This window comes from Anomalospiza imberbis, chromosome 1 (genome assembly GCF_031753505.1).
Source record: "Anomalospiza imberbis isolate Cuckoo-Finch-1a 21T00152 chromosome 1, ASM3175350v1, whole genome shotgun sequence".
NCBI classification, from domain to species: Eukaryota; Metazoa; Chordata; class Aves; order Passeriformes; family Viduidae; genus Anomalospiza; species Anomalospiza imberbis.
Genome location: NC_089681.1, coordinates 126,535,642 through 126,557,463, shown reverse-complemented (window position 1 = coordinate 126,557,463; position 21,822 = coordinate 126,535,642). Strand labels below are relative to the sequence as shown.

Sequence of the window (21,822 nt, the reverse complement as noted above, 5' to 3'; positions counted from 1 at the left end):
GGTTATTTCTCAATTTTGTGCCATTAGTTATATTAGACTGCATGCATATCACAAGTGGCATAGACAAAATTATATTATTTATTGTACAGCTTTGAGCCATAGAAATACTTAACAAGCAAGAAAAATATTTATAGGGGATTTTCCTGACTTGTTTGTTAATAATCCTGGATGGTCATCTTACCTTTGGCTGACAGTAAACCATGAAAACCAAACTGAAACTTTGTGCCCTGAATGACTTGGTGTAGGTTTCTGATGCACTGCTCTTTGTGTTTTCTCAGGTTTTTTTTGTTGGTGGGGGTTTTTATAAATTACTTTAAAACAGGTGAAGAAAAGAGTCTTTCCACTGCATCAGCAGCATTGCAGAGAGCAGTCACTTGGAAGAGCAAAGTCTAAAATTTTCTTAATTTTTTTTTTAAATGTGCACAGATCTGTGCTGTGTTTACCCCCTCCACGCGGTCACATGAGAGTACTTGCCAAATGTAAATTAAAATATATTTTTTGAAATTTACTATCATATATGTGTACACATAGAAATGTAGCAAAATAGTTTTAAATAACAAATGGCATTTGAACTTTGGAAGTAGCGTTCAAATTGAGCTTACTTCTTGATTAATTCCTTGATTTTTTTTTTTTTTTAGATATATGTTTTACTGTCTGCTATCCTCTAAGAAAATAGCTGTATTTTCCAATGAGAATGTTCTACCCATCTTCAAGTTAGGTAGGCAGGGACAGCATTTGAGTTGGTATGCAAAAATAATTAATGTCTTGTGGATCTAAGCGCACATATGTGCAAGGCTAAGGTTCCAACAAGTGGGTGCTTTAGGATACAGATTAGATCTTCTTGTGATGATTTACACATGTTCATTAGTATGACTGTGTATACCCCAGTCTCATTAATGCTCAGTTATATTAGACTGCATGCAGTTGGGCATGTGGAGGAAGTGGTGTCCCAAACCCTTTCTGTTCTTAGCTGCTGAGTGAAAACAGTGTTTTGTTGCTGCCCTTTGTTGTTTCCCCAGTGTAGCACATGGCTCCTTTCCTGCCACTTCCTTGTCCCCATTTTCTTTGCACAGATCTGGTCTAATGCTGGATCTTCAAATGCCTGTTTTCCTGATACCACTCACTTGGCACCGTTTTCTTTGCACAGCAGACTCCCTAGCTCATATTTGCTGTGTTGGTTGAGTGCCCAAGGGACAGGATCTGCTGCTTCTTTGAGATAATTGGTAAAACAGGTGCCATCAAGGCATATGTTTCAGACTCTTTTCTTACTCCGTGAATTATATTTGTTTTGCAAGAGTTAGTGTAGCTCATACTGTAGATGGTTTTGCTTATGTTTGGTGCTCTGATGGCACTTCTCTGCTGCCTGAGGAGGTGGTGTAGATAAACTCTGAGGAAGCTAGCATAGCTGTCTATTCCTGTTAGTAGCACTGGCTTTATTTCAGTTTGAGATAGAAAATAATTGATAATTAAAAGATAATATTATAGAAGAAAAAAAGCTGTTGCAATTTCGGGATTAGCAAGCGGCAGAATCACTGTGGACTCCCCTTGGTGAAGAGATGGAGCAATGTTCAGTTCAGCAGGTTTTGTGTACTCATTGTCACTGCCAGCTTGCTGGTCGTCTCTGCCAGCAAGCCTCTGTCTCCCAGGTCTGCAGGGTAAATAGGAAATGACAGATTCCTTTTTATATGCCCATTGTTACTGTCTCATTTTCTTGTCCAAAAGTAACTACCACATCATGGACACCTAGGGTCCTGCAAGTACAGGGCTAAGGACATATGATCTAAGAAGGCACATCTGTTTCTTCACTGCATTGCTTGTTTGGCTTAAGAGATTGTATCAGCTCCAGATACACAATCAAATCAACAATTTTCCATCTTCTGTTTCCTCGGTGACCCAAGCACTCTTTTCTTTGTTAGTGTCAAGAACCTACTGACTAACAAAATACACATACTCTTGAGGTGGCTGAGAGAACCTTAAATTCCAGGGATCCATTGATTCCTTTCACAATATTAGAGCTTCAAGGTTTTTGGCTGGCCTAGAGACATACCAGCCTATCAACACTATCCCATTTAGAGTTTTCACTATCCAGATTTTACAGAGGGAGGCTATGTTGTCAAAGATTTGCAAGCTTATTTGTGACAGAAATCAGTCAGTCAGATCTCTGAGGTGGTATTGTGTAGATATTTTCTTTCCACAGTGTGCTCTTGAAGAAAGCTCAGAAACTGTGTTTTATTTAAATTAAACAAAATAGTGTATTTAACTTTTTGACTTAGGAGGAAGTGCACAGAATCAAGGAGAGGCAGTAGCAATGAAATATTTATATACAGCACTCTCCTTGCTTTCTGATTATTCTTGTAGCCAGACATCTCTGTCCACAGCTGTCTCCTGATCTGGACAAAATTTTTCTCCTCTGTTTTTAAAGGGGAAGATGAAGATTATTTCCCAGTTCTCCCCATTCTTCAACATTCCAATGTAAGGCACTAATATTTGTAATGTGTGTATGTTTACCAGAATAGTGACCTGCATTTTTTTTTAATCTATGGAGTTAGATTACCTAATTGCTGTTACTCCTACAAGGAGAAGGGGAAATTTCTAGACAAATTGATTTTTTTTAAAAGATATATTTTTTTTTAGAGAAATACCTCTTCAGACTCTTGCAACATGGTGCTCAAGTTGCACCTTTGATCAAGAGTTTAGTGTCCCAGTTCTCTAAATGTAGCTCATCTGTGTAAGTAATGTGGTTGTATTAGGGCTCTTTTTCTGGATATATTCGATACACAGACCCTTTTGGAACTCTTGAACTCTTTGTCTGTTGTTTAAAGATCAAAGTATTCAGCCATTTCTGAGTAGCAGTTCTCTAAATATGGGTAATGAGCTGTGGCAAAACTTGATATGAAGCCTTAAAGATAGATTGTTCTTATGTGAGTGCTACCAGAAACAGCACAAAGAAGAGTTCACAGCCTGCAGCAGAGCTCCATCCAAACCTCTTCACCAAGCACTGTCATCTCTGACACTGTGAAGAGTGATGTGAAGTGATTCTCTGACACAGAGTTGCTTTGCAAGAGTACCAGTGATATATTTAACTACTTGGAAATAACCACAGAGTGCATGTACTTGTGAGTTGTCACTCAGAAAGAGAGGTTAGTTTCCAGCTGATGTATGAATTCCATGTGCATTCATTCTCCTTACTTGCCCTTCAGGTTTTTAAAAATTGTATCTCTAGCTGAGTTAAAAATGAAATGGGGCCATGCATGGCCTTATATTCCAGTGTGTTGAGCATGAGGAACAGTGGGATTTGAGCCTAAGGGAACAAATTATCCAGTTTTAAGGAAGTGTCTGTACCTGTTGTGTGAATTTGCACACAGTCTAAACTTCTGAGACAATGTTTATAGAGGTAAGTACTCTCTTTCATGTAGAAGTTTCCCAGGAGGAATAAATAAGTAGAGGAATCCCAAAATGAAATTCTTTGGTTTCTTGTTAAGGAGCAGGTCAAATGGATAATGGCTTTAGTTGCATTTGACATTTAAAATGTAACTTTTGATTAGACATCTTTGTAGTAGAGAGCAGGAAAGATAATTCCATCTGCCTGAAAGAATCTGTGATAATTTTGCCTGCAGGGAAGTGTTATTAAATGTATTAAATAAGTACTCCAAGGTGAACAGTGCATTTTGAGTGCCAGTTGTTTGTGAAGGTTCTTTACTTTTATGATGAATTATCATAAAAAAACTTTGTTTTGGTTTAAGATCAAACAAATTAAACTGTAGGCTTCAAAGTCCCCAGTTTAAACCATTTACAGATTAGAAGATGCTACAAATTGTCATTCTGACTACTTTTATTTGCATCAGATATTACAGTGCTTGTGTGTAAATGAGGAAATTCAATAAATAAACTAAGCCTGTTGTCATATTCAGGTTGGTGAATAGGGCAAATACTATGGAGTAAGTATCTGGTAAGCAGAAAGAAGCTTTAATGCTCATATTTCAAGGAAAGGCAATCCTATATGCCTGTAAAATCCTCCAAAGAGGATTAAAATGTCCATGATTGACTTTATATGTGAAGATTTGAGCAGTTACCCATTTGATAACTCATTCTCACATCACCTGAACTTCTCTCCAGCAGATTGCCAAACTGAGGCAGCAGCTTCAGCGCAGTAAGCAGAGCAGTCGTCACAGCAAAGAGAAGGAACGTCAGTCACCTCTCCATGGCAACCATATAGCAATCAGTCAGACTCAGGTAAGTGGGCAGCTCCTTATATTAACAGCCTCCCACCTTATCAGGGTTGGCTGAATAGCCTGCTGAGCCTTCCCATCTGTCTTGTGTTTGTTCTCTTGTGTGGTACATCAGATGCTTAACAGTTTGATACTGCTGTGCCTTCACTGGAGTTTATCTGATGGTCATCATATAATAAAAGAAGGGCTGCACCAGGATAGCAACTGACATATATTATGATGCAGTAAAAGTTATGGGCATGGCCAGATAAGGCTGTGCTTCCAGGGATGTGTACTTACTTCCAAGACTAGCTTTTTTGTGGTAAACTTTCAGAGCTCCTCTGGAAGTTATTTGCTTATCAGTTTTGCCACCTAATTCCATCTGGGCGAGTTAAAAACAGGAAATAAAGAAAAAGAAAGTACCAAAGCAGGGTGCAGTGGAGGATACCCAAAGCAGTCATGATCTAGTCACTACAACCTGTCAGCAAAACTGAAACCCAGTTACAGTTCTAAAGCTCAGGTGAGGTTCAGCCAATATCTTCATAAATCTTAAGGCACTTGTAGAAAACATTTAACTGTGGCGTATTTGAGAGTGCAAATATTTGAGTTCTGATTAAATTTCACCTATAATAGATCCTTAACTTGGACTCCCTGTTACTAACAGGCCACTCTTTGAACATATGAAATGTTGGTTCTATCATGATATTTCCTGAGTACCTTTTTAACTAGCTGGTGTTCTATAGCAGCTAGTTAGTTACAGCAGCTGGTTGAGCTGTGATGGCTGATTCCTTACATTTCTTCTATGGGGATAAAATCTTGTGGTCAAATCCTAATGCATGAAGACAATAGGAATTTGATGCTCTTCCTGAACCTGTTAGCCTTATAACAAAGGATCCTACTACATTTGGCATCAAAAAGGGTTTTGCTTTACATCTCAAAGTAAGCTGTTGCAAGTACCTGTGCCATTGTAACGACATAGAAGACAGTCTGTGACACAGATTGAAACCCACCTAAGACATATGCTGTGAAGAAACATTCTTTAACTTGGAGCTCACTTTGTCATTGCTCATATGACATTTGGTTTCTCAGGAAGATTTTCTCTGATAAAGCCATTCTTCAGACTGTGTGTTCTGGCAGTCAGAGAATGCTTGCAGGCAAATGACTTGCACCTTGGGAGCTGCACATTGTGCAAGATTCACTTGATAAGAACTCAAAAAAAATGTTTATGTTTTGTCTTAAGCATTCTGTGAGGAGGAGGAGAACACGTTGATTGACATGTGAGACTGTTCATGGCTGTCAGTGTAGCTGCTGCCAAGGTGAAGCTTCTAAGGTTGACTGTGCAAGACGTGTGCACTCATGGGAATGTTTCCTGTTGGTAACAGAGCTCCACTCAACAGTCTTTTCTGAGAATCATATTTGTACTTATGTAGATGCTTATTTCTTAAACTCAAGATGATTTTTCTTAAGACCTTTGATATAAAGTTCTGAAAAGATAAAAGCTAATGAAATTAAAGGTTCAGAATGATTTATTTTGCATTTGCTAAAGCCAACCAACAGAGAGTAAAAGTGCATTAAGTGAATATTTCAGTTGAGTCATTAAGCTTTAGGATTGTAATGAAATGCCTTTTGGATCCTAGTTAGCATCAGGGCCCCATGCACTCACTCCCCATCCTCCTGCAGTGTAAACTGGAGTCTGTGCCTCTGGGAAGTACATACACCTGTCTACTTACTACCAAGTGAAGTCATAGAATGCTTTGATTTTACAGCTCTTCTTTGAGTTAAGTAGAGATGATTTTATTGGCTTTTGATTTATGCAGGCATTTGTTTTTATTTAAATTCACCGAGTAAAGATGATTTTCTAGATGGCAAAATTAATGCACAACTTCATACTTAGTAATGTTTTCATTTTGGTCTCAGACTTCTGCCTTTATTCTGTTTTCCATCTTTAAATCATGTTGCTGTCTGCCTTCTAGGCTTGTATTTCCAGATCTGTCCCTATGCCACTGTCAAGTATTTCAGTGCCAAAATCAACTGCTTCACGTGTGCCGTGTAATGTAGAAGGAATAAGCCCTGAACTGGAAAAAGTATTCATTAAGGAGAACAGTGGAAAAGAAGAGGTATCCAAGGTAAGCGTATAGTAACATGTTTATGGTTGTTATCTCTTTGTAATCTATAAACACAGGGAAAACCTTCCTCTTGAGGAGCCTTCGTTGTGGCTGAAATTACAAATAATTTTCTTCAAAGAACAGTTTGTTTGAAAACTTTGTTTCAGTGTTTTAGCATAGTGGGATTTTTTTTTAAGTTTTCTTTTTTATTTTAAAAGGGCTTCTGGCCAAACCTATGTTGTTTAGAATGCCCTTTCTGTAGAGAACTTGGAAGTTTTTGTGAGAAATGCAAGTGTTAGAGCATTCAGACACTTCAGGCTGCAGTAATAAATAATTAGAGAGCAGGAGATTGTTACATTTGCTTCATGTTGCACTCTCTTTCTTGAGCAAGATGCAAGTTTCCAGTGCTATGCTCTCCTTTCTGGTTTTAATTTTTTTTTCCATGAACTGAATGTAGATGATTTTACTGCCATGAAACCTCTGTGATCTGTCATGGGAGATCTCTGTATGGGAAATACTGACATGGGGCAGCTTTGCTTTGGAGCATTGGACTTTTCATTGAGGAATTCAGTGCATTTTATTTGTTGACACTGAAAATGTGGAATGCTTGGTTTACAGCCACTGTTTCCTAAACAGCCAGTGAAAATTCTCTACTGTGGAATAAAGTACTCCACGTTTTTTTTTCTAATCTTTTCCAAGCTGTAGCTGCTTTTCTCATGAATGGTCATACAATAGCAGTTCAGTATACAAGTCAAGCTATAAAACTTCCATGAGAGGTTTAAGATTCTGAAACCTTTTATTTGCAGTTTTTCATATCAGTAGTAAACTTAAATTTTTTTGGAGTAGTCTTGGCTTCTCCAGACACCTAGTTGTGTGGACAAAGCTGTCTCAAAAATGAAAAACGTAGTAGTAGTTCTAGGCTAACTTTTCTTTCCTAAGGCTGTCTTATCCCTTTAGAAGAGGTGTGTATGGTACCAGGGGAATAAGGAAATAAAAATCAAACATGCAAACTGAAAGCCCAGCTCAACAAGCCCTGTGGCAGCATCTCCAAAGAGTACAAAAAAGTGTGTATTGTAGTGCCACCATTGATGTTGCCATGGCTAGGGTTGTAATCTCCTGTAGCTGGAGGATATTTCATTTATCTATCAGACACATCATCCTTGTAAATGTTGTCCTTGGGTTTTAACAGCTTATTGCTTGGGATGCAGAGCTCTCCTATGTTACTGAATGTACTAATTCTGATCCAGCAAAACAGTTAAGCACATACTTAAGTGCATTGTTGGATTTGGGCCAGAGGTGCTCAGAGTTTACGCAACCAAGGCAATAGTGAACCCTTCCTCCAAACATTCAGCTGGCAGGAGCTTCAGACACAAAAGAAAGTCATAAATCAGACATTGCCCTTGAAGTCAAGTCCGTCTTTGTGGGCAGAGGGTTGTTTCCTGCTATGTAACTGTTAATTTCTGTGAAGTCTGGTCTTGTGGGACCTAGAGTGGGACTCCTAGTGCTGTCTGTGAGATTACAAGATCTCAGTTTGCTTATGGAAGAGCATAACAAGATCATCATTTACTCAAGTCTTACTGCCAGTGAACTTTCTCCTAATACAACAATTTAGCTGGGTTTTAGCCTGGGGGAGTGAGGGCAGCTATGTTAAAGGTTAGGAATCACTGAACAAAAGATAAACCATAGGAAACCAAACTCTAGTGAACCTGTTTGTTTTTCTTTCAGTTTTCTGCCATTTTTTCTTGCTGTAACATTTTGTATTTTTAGAAACTATTTTAAAAGCACAGTCAAAGATAGTTTGTTGCTTTGGAATATGTCTTCTGTCTTTACTCATGCTGATTTAGTTCTGTTACTTCTTTGAAACATTTTTTTTTAAATTTTGTTTTAACATCTTAAGGATGGTTAAAATTGTAGTTACAAAAGCAAAAATAACCAAACCACTCTTGTATTGTCCTGTTATTTTTGTATTTTATAAAGATAGTTGAGGATTAGTAATATCTTTGTGTCATTACCTTTTAAAAATCCTATTGACTATAAAGTTTAGAGAGATTACGTAGTGGTCAAAATACTAAAAAAATTTCATTCTTTGAAGTTTAGCCATAGCTGTATTTTTTCACATAATTCATCTTGCTTAGTTAGCTGAAGGTGTTTCCTTTTTGCTTTCATAAAACTAATTTGTCCTTTTTGAGTCACTTCTTTATCACCTCTTTCTCCTCAAATTTCTTAATAAAATTTTAATTAAATGTTCTAATGCATTTATTCAAAATTCTTGGATATATTTTCCTTCCTTTTTTTATAACTTGCTGATTAACTCTGACAAGCTGTGATGGTGTGTCTCTGTTCTCACCATAACTTGTAAGATGGAATGAGCTTTTTGTGAAGTTGTTGCAGGCTTTTCTTATTTGTACCATTGTAATTCCACAACGCCATCATTGGAGACTCAGGTGCAAAAAGATGATGAACTTTTTGTAGGAATTAGGGGATAAGAGGTGTTCCCTGTTCTGGAATACAATAGTGAAAATCATGAAAAGTGCCCTGTAGCAGAACACAGACACATTCATAGGCCTCCTGTTAGCAAAAACATTCTGCCAGAACTATCAAGTATACAGAAGTAATTAGAAATAAATAAATTTTGATGGACTGTCAGACAGTGTAAGTAAACTGATTACTGTGTTCCTTGTTTGATTTCTAATGCTTCTGGAAGGAGATGGCAAGGTGGTTTTATGTACCTATCTGGAAACTTAATCCTTTAATAAAATGACTTCCTTCATTTTGTACAGATGCAGAGGATCCTTACTTTACTCTTCATAGCCTTCATCTGAGAACTGATTTTTTCCCAAGTGTTCCTTCCTAGGATATATTATGGTTTTTGCACTTGAACCTTATCCTAGTGCATTGATGGCTTCACTGATGCCAGCAGGAAAAGCACTTTCCTATGTTGGCTTTTGTGATCCAGTCTAGAGGAAAGTTTTTAAATTAATAGCATTGAGTGCTTTGCTTTGAAGAAGTTGCCTTCCAAATAGATGTACAGCTTGTGAGGAGACTCCCATTGGTAATGCTATTATAGAATGGTAGCATTCCTGATTCTTCTAAGTAGAGTGTTGTTGAGGTTTTTTCCAGCAAGATTGATACTGAAAACAAATTGGTGAATGTTAACAGTGTATTGAGAAATGCATGCTTTGTTGTCAAATGCAGCTTTTTCATACCTTTGCTGGGAGATGGGAGCAGTATGTCCAAGAACACACACGTCCAATAGGGATGGAAAAGTGTCCTGTCAGAATGCATTTGGAATAAGGTTATTACGTGACTGGACATGGTTGAAAAAAAACCCTCAAGAAATAGCATATAGAATGCAGTAATTTCTAGTTGTTTTCCACGCATTGGGCATTATGGGAAGTAATAGCAGCTGTACCAAATTAGTTACTCTCTTTCTTATCTTATAAGGTTGTGAGAACTTCAGTTTTAGAATAGTTCAGGCATGACTCATGGAAAGTAACTTCAGGAGTGTTTTTTTACATTGATCAGGTTTGATACATAAAATTTTTAACAAGCTAAATACTTCTAGTTGATATTTTCATGGTGATTTTTCCACTTGTCAGCAGTGAGGGAAAGATAAATACAAGAACACAGTAATCTGAGATATTAACTGGTATTTTCTATGCCTAATAAATGTTATTGCACTTGTAAAGAATGATAAATATTTAGCTTTTTCTGCTTATGTGTACATTTAGATATGTGTCTAAAAATATGGATTATTTTTGTACTTCAGGCTTTAGTTCAGGGGAGATTGAAATATGTGATGTGGGATATACTTCCTGACTGCCTGAGACTACGTTGTTCCTCCAGGTGTGGAAGAACATCTGTGTTATCCTGAAGTCTTTAATTATGTGATCACTTGCTGGTTTTTTCTCCTCCCTGGAATCCTTGTTTTACCTGTTACATAGACCATAGTGTATGCCCTTAATGAGCAGCTGTTTGGTGTTTTTCCCTTCTCCTCCTTAGTTTGCGTCCTCATGCTTACTGTTACACCTTGCTTTGAAGTCAGAAATCTGAATTTTTGCCCGAGATTTTGCTTCTTTATAATAGGAGCGTGTCCAAAATTTTGTTCACTTTATATTACAGTTATGTGAGAAGAAAGATGGTATCGATTTACACTTCATGGATGGGAAGCACAAATCCATCAGGGTTCTATAGTGTGGTTGTTCAGGTAACTCAGGATGTTGCATTCCACTTTAGGAGTTCAAAATGCAGCTCCTATAGTCTCCTTCTGCATCTGTTAATGCAGAGGACTTAAAAATGAGACCTGTATAAAGTGGGCATCCAGAAGAGATACTATAAAAGACAGAGGTTGGTTCAGTTGATTCCCTGACATCTCACAGAATTTTTGTGGCAGAGAGAAATAAAAATGCTGTTTTTTATGGCAGTTTTGGGGAGTTTTTTTGAGGGTTTTTGTTTGTTGGGTTTTTTTTTTTTTGGTGTGGTCTTTTTTTCTTTGTTGGTTTGGTTCTGATAATTATGAGACTGCTTTCTTTCTACAGCTTCAGTCTTGTTTTCTCTCTTCTGTCTGTTACAAATGCTACAAAGTTGCAAGTCTTTCTGGTGCATTGAATGAGTCAGGGCCTGTTGGGGTGATGGGAATAGAATAGCAAGTCGTGTTGTAACGCATATGCAATGTGAACTGAGCTGTTGGAACAGACCACACAGCTGTGCCCAAACCTTACAGTGTTTGATGGAGCAACTGTAATGTTCTCTTTATAGTGTGTTTCTTTGCTCTTATTTGAAATATGAAATGGTAGTAACTGGAAGATTCATAAGAAGAAAATTATCTTCCTTCTCTGCTATGTCTGCCTCTTTGTGTAATATGTGGTGGTTTTCTGGATAGACTGTTGCTGAAAAAGGGAGAATGTGATACTCAGCCAATAGGTGTCACGTCCTCGTTGCTAGCAAAAGTGCTGGGTTGAATTTTAGGCTCTGCAACAAGCTGTTACAGTTTTGGAATATATGCAGAAGAGAGGCAATAAAAAAAATGTTCACTTGAAGTGAGAAGGAAAAAGACATTAATTTTTTTGTAGCTAGAACATTTAAGCTGTTCTTTATGGTTTGGACACAGTTCTCACCAAAGTGAGAACAAAACTTACTTAATTCTTGCAGACATTTTTTCCCCCCTTTGCTTCTAAACAAGACTCTAATTCCCATTTGGTTTCTTACATTTAAAGCAGCACTGTCTTTATTTAAAAACTAATTTTCCATTGGGAAGGACAAATAAGTAGAGCGTGCCAATCTACTGCTGTGAACATGTCTATGCAGTATGTTGCAGAATGGGATGCAGATCACTCTGGTCAGTGCCAGCTAGGCTGATACAGGCAGGTAGAGCTTATTAGCTTTGGCTCAAGACAAAGCTTGTAAGCCTTGTTACAAGCCTGTGTGTGTGCATCATCTGTAGAAGGATGAAATGTAGGGATGTGCTGGAGGATTGCAACTTACTAGCAAAACTTGGATGGTTTCCTTTTATAATTGTAATTAAATTGGTTGTTATGGCAATAGTATGCCATTGTATTTGACATTTTCTACTTTCCCTTTTATCCAAATGTGATCTCTGTCAGGGTACTTGTTTTTGTATTATAATAGCAGTGACCTTTCTTGAAAATTGTAGTACTACATATAATTAGTGAGGGAGGTTTGCTTTTTTTAACTACCGTAAAAACCGTAAAAACATAACACTGGTATGTGTTGAATTGTGGATGTTAACTTTGCATTGGAACGTGTGCACATTTCCTCAGTACTCTGTGTAATTAATGTATGTTGTATCCATTGTACACTGCATTGTTTTCTTGTGTGAAATCTCCCTGTTCTTTCTAAAATGCCATGTTTGTTCTTCTTAAGGCCTTTGCTTGTGAGTGCTACAGGCTGCCATTGCTTGGGAGTTTGATCTTTTCTCTGTAATTGCTTGTTTCTCTTGCAGCCTTTGGATATCCCTGACGGTCGAAGGGCGCCGTTGCCTGCTCACTATCGTAGTAGTAGTACCCGAAGCATTGACACTCAGACTCCGTCTGTCCAGGAGCGCAGCAGTAGCTGCAGCAGTCACTCACCATGTGTCTCTCCCTTTTGCCCTCCTGAATCTCAGGATGGGAGTCCCTGTTCAACAGAAGATTTGCTCTATGACCGTGATAAAGGTGAGAGTAGAATGGCCTGCCTTTACCTATGGGAGGCATGTGATGTCATGCTTTTACAACTACCTTCATTTTACTCATTACATCAGTTTTTGTTTTTGTTTGATGGTTGTGGAGGGATTGAGGATTTATCTGAAAATTAGTTTTGTTTGTTTACATATCTTTTTCCCTCTTGTTTGTGAAACTTCACAAACATCTTCCATAAATACGTCAGAGGAGCACAGCAAACAGTTACCTATTTATGAAGATTCTGATGTGAAGAATTCAGACTGTAACGTGTTTACGTTTAAGAAAGGTTTCAGGAAGGTTTGTGGTAGACTGTATATTTATCGTAGGTGAGTTGCTTGCTGTTGAAAACGGTGATGAAGTTTTGGACTGCTTTTAAAAGAACTCTGCTTCTGAACTCTTACATTCTACTAGAAGTTATTTGGTGAGGAGCTCCGATACCTGTTTGAACAACCTGGTGGAGGGTAATTACTTCTCTGCGTATGCTGCATAACAAGTCAAAAATTCCGAATAATTTATGCATTTATCAATATCCTGCGTTTTTTTCGAAGTCTGTAAAATGTTGTTCGGTTTTATAGTGGGAGTACAACTGGAGTTTCGGTAATTAAGAGTTACTGACAGACTATGGAGTATGAGAATATAGGCACCAGTGTAAAAAGGACTGTGGTTTTTTTGACAACTGTTAACTAATAAAATTACCCTTGTGCTTCTGGTCAGCTAGCTGAAAGATGGACTCATGGAGGATGTAGGATTTGGGTAAATCAAGCAAAGGAGTAAGTTTCACAGAGGAAATTAAAACTTCTAAGATTTAGCATATATCTATTTACCAATGAGCTAAAGATAACAGAGTTTTGAGGTTGTAAGTAAGGTTAAGCATGTTTTTGTAAATGCTGTCTGTTTATTAAGAGTTAAAGTAATTTGGGAATAGGATTGGGGAAGTCAACAGGAGAAACACTAGCTTTTCTTGATTTCTGAAAAGTATTTTTTCCCCATGTTGGATTTAAAAGGAAACAGTGGAAAACAAATCCATCTGCCCAAATCCTGAACTGGGGGGTGGATGTGTGCAAGTTAACCACATTAAAGTAAAAGTCTTAGCTCAACATGAGAGTTGGCTATGCTCCAAAAATAACAGTGTTATTAGCTTCTCCCCACCATACTCCTCTTTTTTATACTATGCATGTGAATTTTAATATCTTGTCAAGACTTAATCACTATAGAAACATCTACTAAAGTATTAGCACACAAAAAACCATCTTGACAGGTAAATTGGTTCATATATGTCCTGATAACAAATATAAGTTAAAAAGCAAGGAAATGAATAATTCCTGTTGCAGTCAGTACTCCATTATCACAGTAATGGGAATTTTCAGTGGTACATTTATTGGCAGTAGCAAGTGAAGACAGTTTGAAATAGTGCATCTAGCCTTTTTAATGCTTTTCAAAGCTTTTTATCTCTTGCCTTGGATTTTTTGAACAGCTGACTGGAGTGAAATTTATGAGTAGATACTTATCTATGGATTTTGGTTTTTAGACTGGCTTTAATGCTAGGCTTGCGTCAAAAGTCTTCTACAGGAGAAGTGTGTAGGTGATGATGATAAACAGCCAGTTGAAGTCATCATAATGGCATTTTAAAATTAGTTAAAGTAAGGTACGTAATACTGTGCATGTGAAAGATAAAACCTTGAACTTCTCATTACAATTTTTTAAGGGCAAGGTAAAAACTAGGAAAACATGTAGCAGTTTTCCAAGAAAAAGTAATTTTTTCAGAGGTTGTAGTAGTATAGTCAGAAAGGTGGTTTTTGCTCTCATATCATCTAGGTACTACAGGCTGGTTGTTCTGAATTAGAATATTACTTAAAATCATTAAATTATAGATAAATGAGGGATGTGGCTGGAAATTACAACAGAATAGCAAGTTTGAGGGACAGTTTATTACATTTGTTGTGGCTGTTAATTGTTCTATACCATAAAAACTTGGAAAGGTTTCCACACCTTCATTTTAAAAGCTTTTGTGAGCTAGAATAAAACCATCACCAGTTTTTTGTGAGGCCTGTTGAGTTTGGAAATATGCATTGTGTAACCAAATGTAGATGTTTTGGTGACATTTTCTTGTTACTTTTCTAAAGGTTTAGTTTTCCTCTTGATGGAAATAACTTGTCTTTACCATTAAAAAATGAGTTATTTGCGTTACTAATGATTGTGGGGCGTGTTGCTGAATAGGAAAGGAAGGTTAGTTTGACTAAGAGACATAAGCAGTGAGAGGAGCCAATGCTCTGTACAGACACAACACTGCTTTGCATTCCTAAAGCATCTTTTACTTTTTGTGCAGAGCTGTGCTTTGGCCTGAGCCCCTCCAGCTGCCCTTTGGACTCTCTCAAACTGTTGGGTTTACCTTTCTGCAAGAAGCTGTTAAATAATTGAATTTTTCAAAAGCAAGTGGAAGCTAATTTTCAGAAGAGGCCCACAGTATTACTCTGAACAGAGCAGTGATACTACACAGTATTGATTAGAGCAGACAAGGAAGGGTTGGGAAAGAAGATGTTTTCATGGCATCTGGCTTTATGATTTTGTATTAAAACTACTGGTTTCACTTGATCCGTTTTGTGATACTCTGGTCCATGAAACTGTAATTCAGAGCCCTACACAGCATCCTCAGCAGCTGTGACAGAGGTGACATTCAAAGGCATCTGAAGGTATAAGCAGATGAAATCTGGAGGGGTTTCTAGCAGGCACTTCCAAGTAACATATTTGTGAAGATGCTTGTTAAATTCTGGGCATCTGATTCATAGTTCTTTAAAGGAAGGTTGTTAGTGGAGTCTTTGGATAGTCTTATTAGTTATTTTTGGACCTATCAAAAGTAATCCCAAGGCTCACCAGCAAAGTTTCTTACTGAAGTGTAGTCGCTCAAAAAACTGTTCTACAGACTGTTTTTAGCTAGCCTTTTTTTTGTTCTAATATGTGCGAGATACGATTTCCTGTATTAAGGTTAAAATAGTATTTAATTACAGTCTTAAAATGCTTTCTAGACACCAGAATATGTGTGTTTTAAATATTCATCCAGGAATCCCGTGTGATAAGCCTCCGCACTGCGTGCTGTGCGTTAGCGGCAGCGCAGCTCCCGTCACAGAGGGCCCGGTCACTCGCCGTCCGTGGCACGGGAGCGCTGCGCTGGGCTGGGCTGGGCTGGGCTGGGCCACGCCGGCAGAGAGGGCCCGGTCACTCGCCGTCCGTGGCACGGGAGCGCTGGGCTGGGCTGGGCTGGGCTGGGCTGGGCTGGGCTGGGCTGGGCCGGGCCACGCCGGCAGAGAGGGCCCGGTCACTCGCCGTCCGTGGCACGGGAGCGCTGGGCTGGGCCGGGCTGGGCCGGGCCACGCCGGCAGAGAGGGCCCGGTCACTCGCTGTCCGTGGCACGGGAGCGCTGGGCTGGGCTGGGCTGGGCTGGGCCGGGCCACGCCGGCAGAGAGGGCCCGGTCACTCGCCGTCCGTGGCACGGGAGCGCTGGGCTGGGCTGGGCTGGGCTGGGCTGGGCTGGGCCGGGCCACGCCACGCCGGCAGGGCGCCCCCTGCCGCTGGGAGCTGACGGCTCGGCCCTGCGGCCTCGGCAGCGGCGACCGCGCACGTCACGGCCTGGGGCAGCACGCTGGGGTTTGTTGTGTCGTCGGGGATTACTGACGGGACAGTTTAGTGCTGCAGAGCTCACAGCATGCACAGGTGGAGACTGGCTTAAGCTGTGAATTCAACCTCTTGCCACTTAACTCCTGGCCTGTGTTCCCAGTCCCTTCTGCTCTCGCCCGATGCCCGCCTTGTACGTGCGAGTCTCCTCGCAGCCGCACGCGTTCTCCAACTGGTGCGTGCCGTGCGTTTGGTCAAAATGGAAATCTAACAACTTGGTAAGCTTTAAAAGCAGGGAGGGCAAAGAGAAATACTTGTTTAGCAGCTGTCTTATGTAGAAAGTTTCAGCCAGGCAGGCCTAACTAAACCAAAAGCTTGATTGAAAGCTGAACTGGCTAGTAGACAAGACACTTAAATCTTCCAAAAACTGTCTTAACTTTGAGTTCTGTTTGGTTCTTCCCTTGGATGTACTGCCATGGTTTTCCACTATTCAGTAGAATGAACAGTAGTACATTTTATATCTCTAATTTTTTAAATAGAAACTTGGATGTTCAATTTTAAATATTAGCAGGAGGAAACAAACTGTCTGGGTTCTGTTAATGATTTCTGTGTTTGGAATGAGTGGTGTGGGCCAACAGTGGAAAGATGCCAACAGGACCATCATGCTCCCAACTTGGCAAATATCTGTATCGTCTCTAAGCATTTTCTGCCTTCGTAGTTAACAGCAAAAATTCTGTAAATAGAAGTTCTGTATTCTCTCTACAGCAGGAAAGAGCTGAATAATCAATATGCTACTGAGGTTCACTTGAACATTTTTAATCTCATATCTTTCATAATCTTTGAAGAGAAGGATGACATTTGAGTTGATTTGTTTCTTCTTGAAAGAGGAAGCAAAAATGTTTCAAAACATCTAATGATTAGCCTTAGTATTTGAGTAATGGTAATATAGTAGTTTGTGTAACTACTCTTTGCAAGCTGTTAAAGACAAATCTATCCACTTTGGGGAAGTTTGGTCGTAGTGCTTGAAGCTTGGATAGCTGAAAAGGCAACACACATGCACAACAGGAAAGTAAACAAAGGTTATAAACTTGAGTTTAAAATAATGTATCCCACATTAGTGGAAAGACTTGAAAAGAGCTGAAGTAAGAGCAGCTATTTCTCTCCAATTAAGGTGTATTTGTAAGTTGGTGGGTCCTTGTTAATTTCTCTATTTCATTTTTCAATTGTAATCCTAAACAGGGAATAGGGAACCACTAATACTACCCTGGGAAAGATGTTGCTCTTCGAAAAGGTAGAAGTCCTACAGAAAGTTAATCTTCTGTGGATAACTATTTCTATACCTACTTTATTTCCTGAATGCATTTACTATCATATTGTCAGCATGACTGTTAAAAGTGAACCCTTTCATAGTCCTAATATTTTAGACTTCCATGCTTCTGTCACTACCAGACTTGAGCCTTCTCTCATACTTTCTGAGAAGTACAAATAAATCTGCCCTGTTGCCTTTTGTCCTAGATCTTCACACCTTTAATTCTAAGTGTGTCTGGCTAAAATACACACAGACAGCTGGAGTTATAAAGACTACCTGTATCATAGAGTCAGTAGTGATGAGAGAATTAAACTGGAAGTTTTATTCTAGATACTGAAGCAACTTCACAACTGTGAAGCAAGTAACATAAGACGTTGTAATGATAAGGTAGCAGTACCTGTGTTACAAATGTGTTTTGTTTAGTTCCAACTTCAGAGCTGTTCATGAGACTAATGAGGTCAATACTCCAGTGAAGAGTTATATTTTAAAATAAGTTACCAGTTGTATATACTGTTTATACAGTGAGAAGGTGTTTTATCATTACCACTCATAATTCTTCTGCATGTATTATGCATATTACCTTGTTCATTTATGATTTTTGAAGTATGTAATAAAGATTGTATTTGTTTCCAGGATCACAGCTCTGCTTTGTTCCAATTGCAGTGTTCTGGATAAAAATATCCTCCTGTTACGTGTTGTTATACAATAGATTGCTGCTGCACCAAAGCTGTTACTCTGAAGAAATGTGCTATACAAGGGTGTTAGAAGTAACCTGCAATAAAGGAAGCATTGTGGTAGAAGCAAACCAGCGTAGTGGCTAAATTATGAAAAAAGGCATCTTGTTTGGAAATCGAATTTAATTAAAAAGCACTCTCAATCTCTAGTAATATAACTGCTTTAAATTTTCAGACAGTGGGAGTAGCTCACCGTTGCCCAAGTATGCCTCATCTCCCAAACCAAACAACAGCTACATGTTCAAACGAGAGCCCCCAGAGGGATGTGAGCGAGTGAAGGTCTTTGAGGAAATGTCGTAAGTAATGCCTTTTATATCAGCTGGTATCTGCAAAGCAGTAAACCTGTTTACTGAGCCTATTCAACTGCAGATGAATAAACTATTCCAGCTGATGGGTTTTTCAGGAGCAAACAATTCTTATAGTTTGTGCAAAAGAGAAGTTGAAGTGTTTACATTGGTGTGAAGAGAAAATGGAGTCTTTTACCTCTTTCTGTGTGTTTACAAAAGGCAACAAAAATCCAAGCAGGAAAGATAAGGTACATTGATTTCCTAAGCATTTATATAAACCTCTTTCCATGTATTTTTAACATTTTAAATTTTCATGGCTTAAGCCAAAGCTCTCCTTGTCATAATTATCCGTTTCAAGCATAGGTTGCATTTTGATGTGTATAAAACATAGAAAATGGAATGAAACATAGGAAAAGGGCTTGTAGATAGTAGTATGCTTACGGCATGGACTTTGCTCAATATTTTTGCTGAGCAAGAAATTGGAGATTAAACTCTTGGACATCATGTCTTTTTCCCCTAGACCCAGCAGTATTTGAGCACAGGACATGCTGTTGAGGTTGCATGCTAAGCTCCTGTGGATGAAAGAATTAAGGAGGGGACATTTCTTGCTCTAACAGCATTCGTTGCCTTCTGGGTGGTAAAGGGAGCAATGTTGGATTGTGGAAAAAGCCTCCAGACAAATTATGGAATATGGGAAATGAGTGGTCTGTTTTGTGGAGGTCCTCAAAGGAATTTAAAATGACTAAATGTGTTGTTGCTGCATCGCTTATCAAAGAAGAATTTGTGCCATTCTAAATTAACCGTGGCATTTTTTCATGTGCTTATGTACTGCAGATTTTTTGTGCTGGAAGTTGCATGTTTGTCCAGTAATTACCAAGTCATTTTTTGTGATGGTACTATTTTTAATGCTGTGGATCAGTTAGCTGACTGCCAATATGGAAGATGTTTGCCCCTTTGTCCAATTAATCCCATTCCTTGTCATTCACATTCTAGCGATGTATAGAACCACAAAGTTCATGATGTGAAGAACATCTCAGCTGGCCAGATATATAATCTCTTTTCTCGTTGTAGGTCTCGTCAGCCTGTCTCAGCCCCTCTCTTTTCATGTCCTGACAAAAACAAGGTTAATTTCATCCCAACCGGATCAGCTTTCTGTCCTGTAAAACTTCTGGGCCCCCTCCTTCCCGCTTCAGACCTGACGCTGAAGAACTCTCCAAACTCTGGTCAAAGCACAGGTTTGAGCACTCTGACTGTTGAGCAGCTTTCGTCTCGGGTCTCTTTCTCATCTCTGTCAGATGACACCAGCATAATGGACTCTCCAGAGATCCCGGTACAGCAACCGTCCCAGCAGCAGCAGCCGCTTCTGCAAGAGATTCAGACTGAAGAGCATTCCTCTCCTCAGAGCTACGTGTTACTCTAGAGCAAGGTGGAGCAGGCCTCTGCCCCGAGACAAGGAGTGAGGAGATCCTAGTTCAGATACATCTGCATGAGGTGGCAACCTTTCAGAACACCATGGAATACTTAGCAGCATTCAAAAAAATATCTCAACACTGTTCTTGGCAGGGACAGAATCCATATTCAGCATTTTTTGGTGAGAAAGCAGTAATGCCTGCAGAATCCATATTACATTAAACGTTTTAAGTGGAGACTATGCATTTCATAGTACATTTGACCAGATTAGTACTGTGTCCTGTGTTCTGTTTCAAATTCTACAGTATAAATAAGCTCTCTCTATATATAAAAAATTGTTGCCTGTCTGAATAGAAAATGTCTTGCTGTGTTGTGTCCTATGGAAAATACTGTACTTCAGGATTATGTTTACAATTGATCCAGGTGTTTATGTTTCTAACTTCTGTAATACACACAATGCAAAAAAAAAAAAAAAATGGCCACAGCAGTTGCACAGTGCCCACCCTATGGCCTAGCTTCAGGTACTTCTCTTGAAGTGTAAACTCAGGTAACTTGGAATGTATATCATATTGGAATATAAAATATTTTACAGCTACAAAGCTAAAGAGGGAACATCACTCTTTTGCCTTTCCTTGTTTTATGCATTATATTTCCTCATTACATTCCACTTTCTTGGAATAAGTGCATTCAGATCCAGGTGAATGATGACCCTGGACATGGGTGAACATGAGGAGAACCAGCAAATCTGTGATATATATCACTTTGTCATGTGCTTACAAGTAAAACAACTGTTGCATTTACTGTCATTTCAATAGATGTAAAATTGTGGCATTTAAAGGTTTCAGGTGTTGCTCAGTTAATGACTGTTAAACTGTTGCAAATAAAGTGTTCAGTACTAGGCTGTACATGAGAAACATTCCACGTTGTGTGTGAGAGGATTTTGAAAGACAAGAATGTTTTTGTTAAAAGACAGAAATTCTTTTAGGTTTCACGGGGGGTGATTGGGGATTTCCTCTCATGGTTTTTGTTGGCAGTTAAGGATATGAAATGCTACTGTTACCGTCTAAAAGTCAAATTAATGTTTAGTTTCTCTTTTGGAAATGTTCATTCATTTGCTGGTTGGAAATAGGTTTTCAGATTTTGTTGAGCAGTGTTAGATGAGCAGCGTTTTATTTATGTAGTGAGTAATTGTGTTTGGATGAAAGTCCAGAAGTAGCGAGTGGGTGTTCTAAGAGGGGTGGGGAAAACAATAGTTTTAAGTTCATGTTACTTAAAGCTTCTCCCATAATTTTCAGTTACTTAAGCTGTGTGTGTAAAAGTGTGTTTGCCCCCCTCCTTAAGTGTAAATAAAAGAAAAATCCAGTTAAAATAATCCTGGTTTTGCAGGCTGGACTCTCTCAAAATAGTACATGGCAAGATTGGGTTTGTGGCACTCTTCTATTGTACTAGAGGAGCGTTGCTTTCAGAGATAATTTCCTGTGATACAAAGAGGACCCCAAAGGCAAAATAAACTTGATGTTCTTGCTCCATTGCTTTCAGCTCAGTGAAACTGCGTGTATGCTGTCTGCTCCTAAGAGAATAAGGTTCACTATTTCCAGGAATTGAAGAGATTAGTAGCCTGGAGCTACTAGGAGCATTTAAACATGCTCTTTTATATTTTTTTCTGCTTTTGAAGATGAGATTTAAGGGGAATGAGAGTGAGCCACCAGTATCTACTCATTAGATACGTGCTTTTTTTGGAGATAAAGCATTGCTTCCTTTTTATTACTGAGTTTTTGTTAACGCTGTTTTACAAGGTGGTATTCACAGCCTATAAAACATCCACTGTTTTTTGACTCCCCTTGCAGAAAATGTAGAAGGAGAGAGGTCTGTCTCTAACCATTTTCATGTGAAAAAGCTTATTGAAACACAGCAGCCATCTTTAACCCTACTAATCTCAGGCCTAGGTGAAAACACTATATATTTTATAGACTGAAGATAA

At 38.9% G+C, this 21,822-nt stretch overlaps 1 protein-coding gene across 5 annotated transcripts in view; it reads left to right on the top strand.

Moving 5' to 3' along the window:
* The window catches only part of GLCCI1 (glucocorticoid induced 1), a 52,651-nt gene extending 31,360 nt beyond the window's left edge, over positions 1–21,291 (top strand). Inside the window, exons 4-8 of one of the 5 annotated variants that reach the window (XM_068210311.1) lie at positions 4,120–4,233; positions 6,182–6,334; positions 12,276–12,486; positions 18,320–18,440; positions 19,503–21,291. In XM_068210311.1, the coding sequence (XP_068066412.1) occupies positions 4,120–4,233; positions 6,182–6,334; positions 12,276–12,486; positions 18,320–18,440; positions 19,503–19,851 (948 nt within the window). In that variant the 3' untranslated portion in view covers positions 19,852–21,291. Of the gene's footprint in view, positions 1–4,116; positions 4,234–6,181; positions 6,335–12,275; positions 12,487–18,319; positions 18,445–19,502 lie in introns of those variants that run through there. The other 4 variants (XM_068210303.1, XM_068210330.1, XM_068210323.1 and 1 more) reach the window with 4 other exon arrangements.
* The last annotated feature ends 531 nt before the right edge of the window (positions 21,292–21,822 follow it).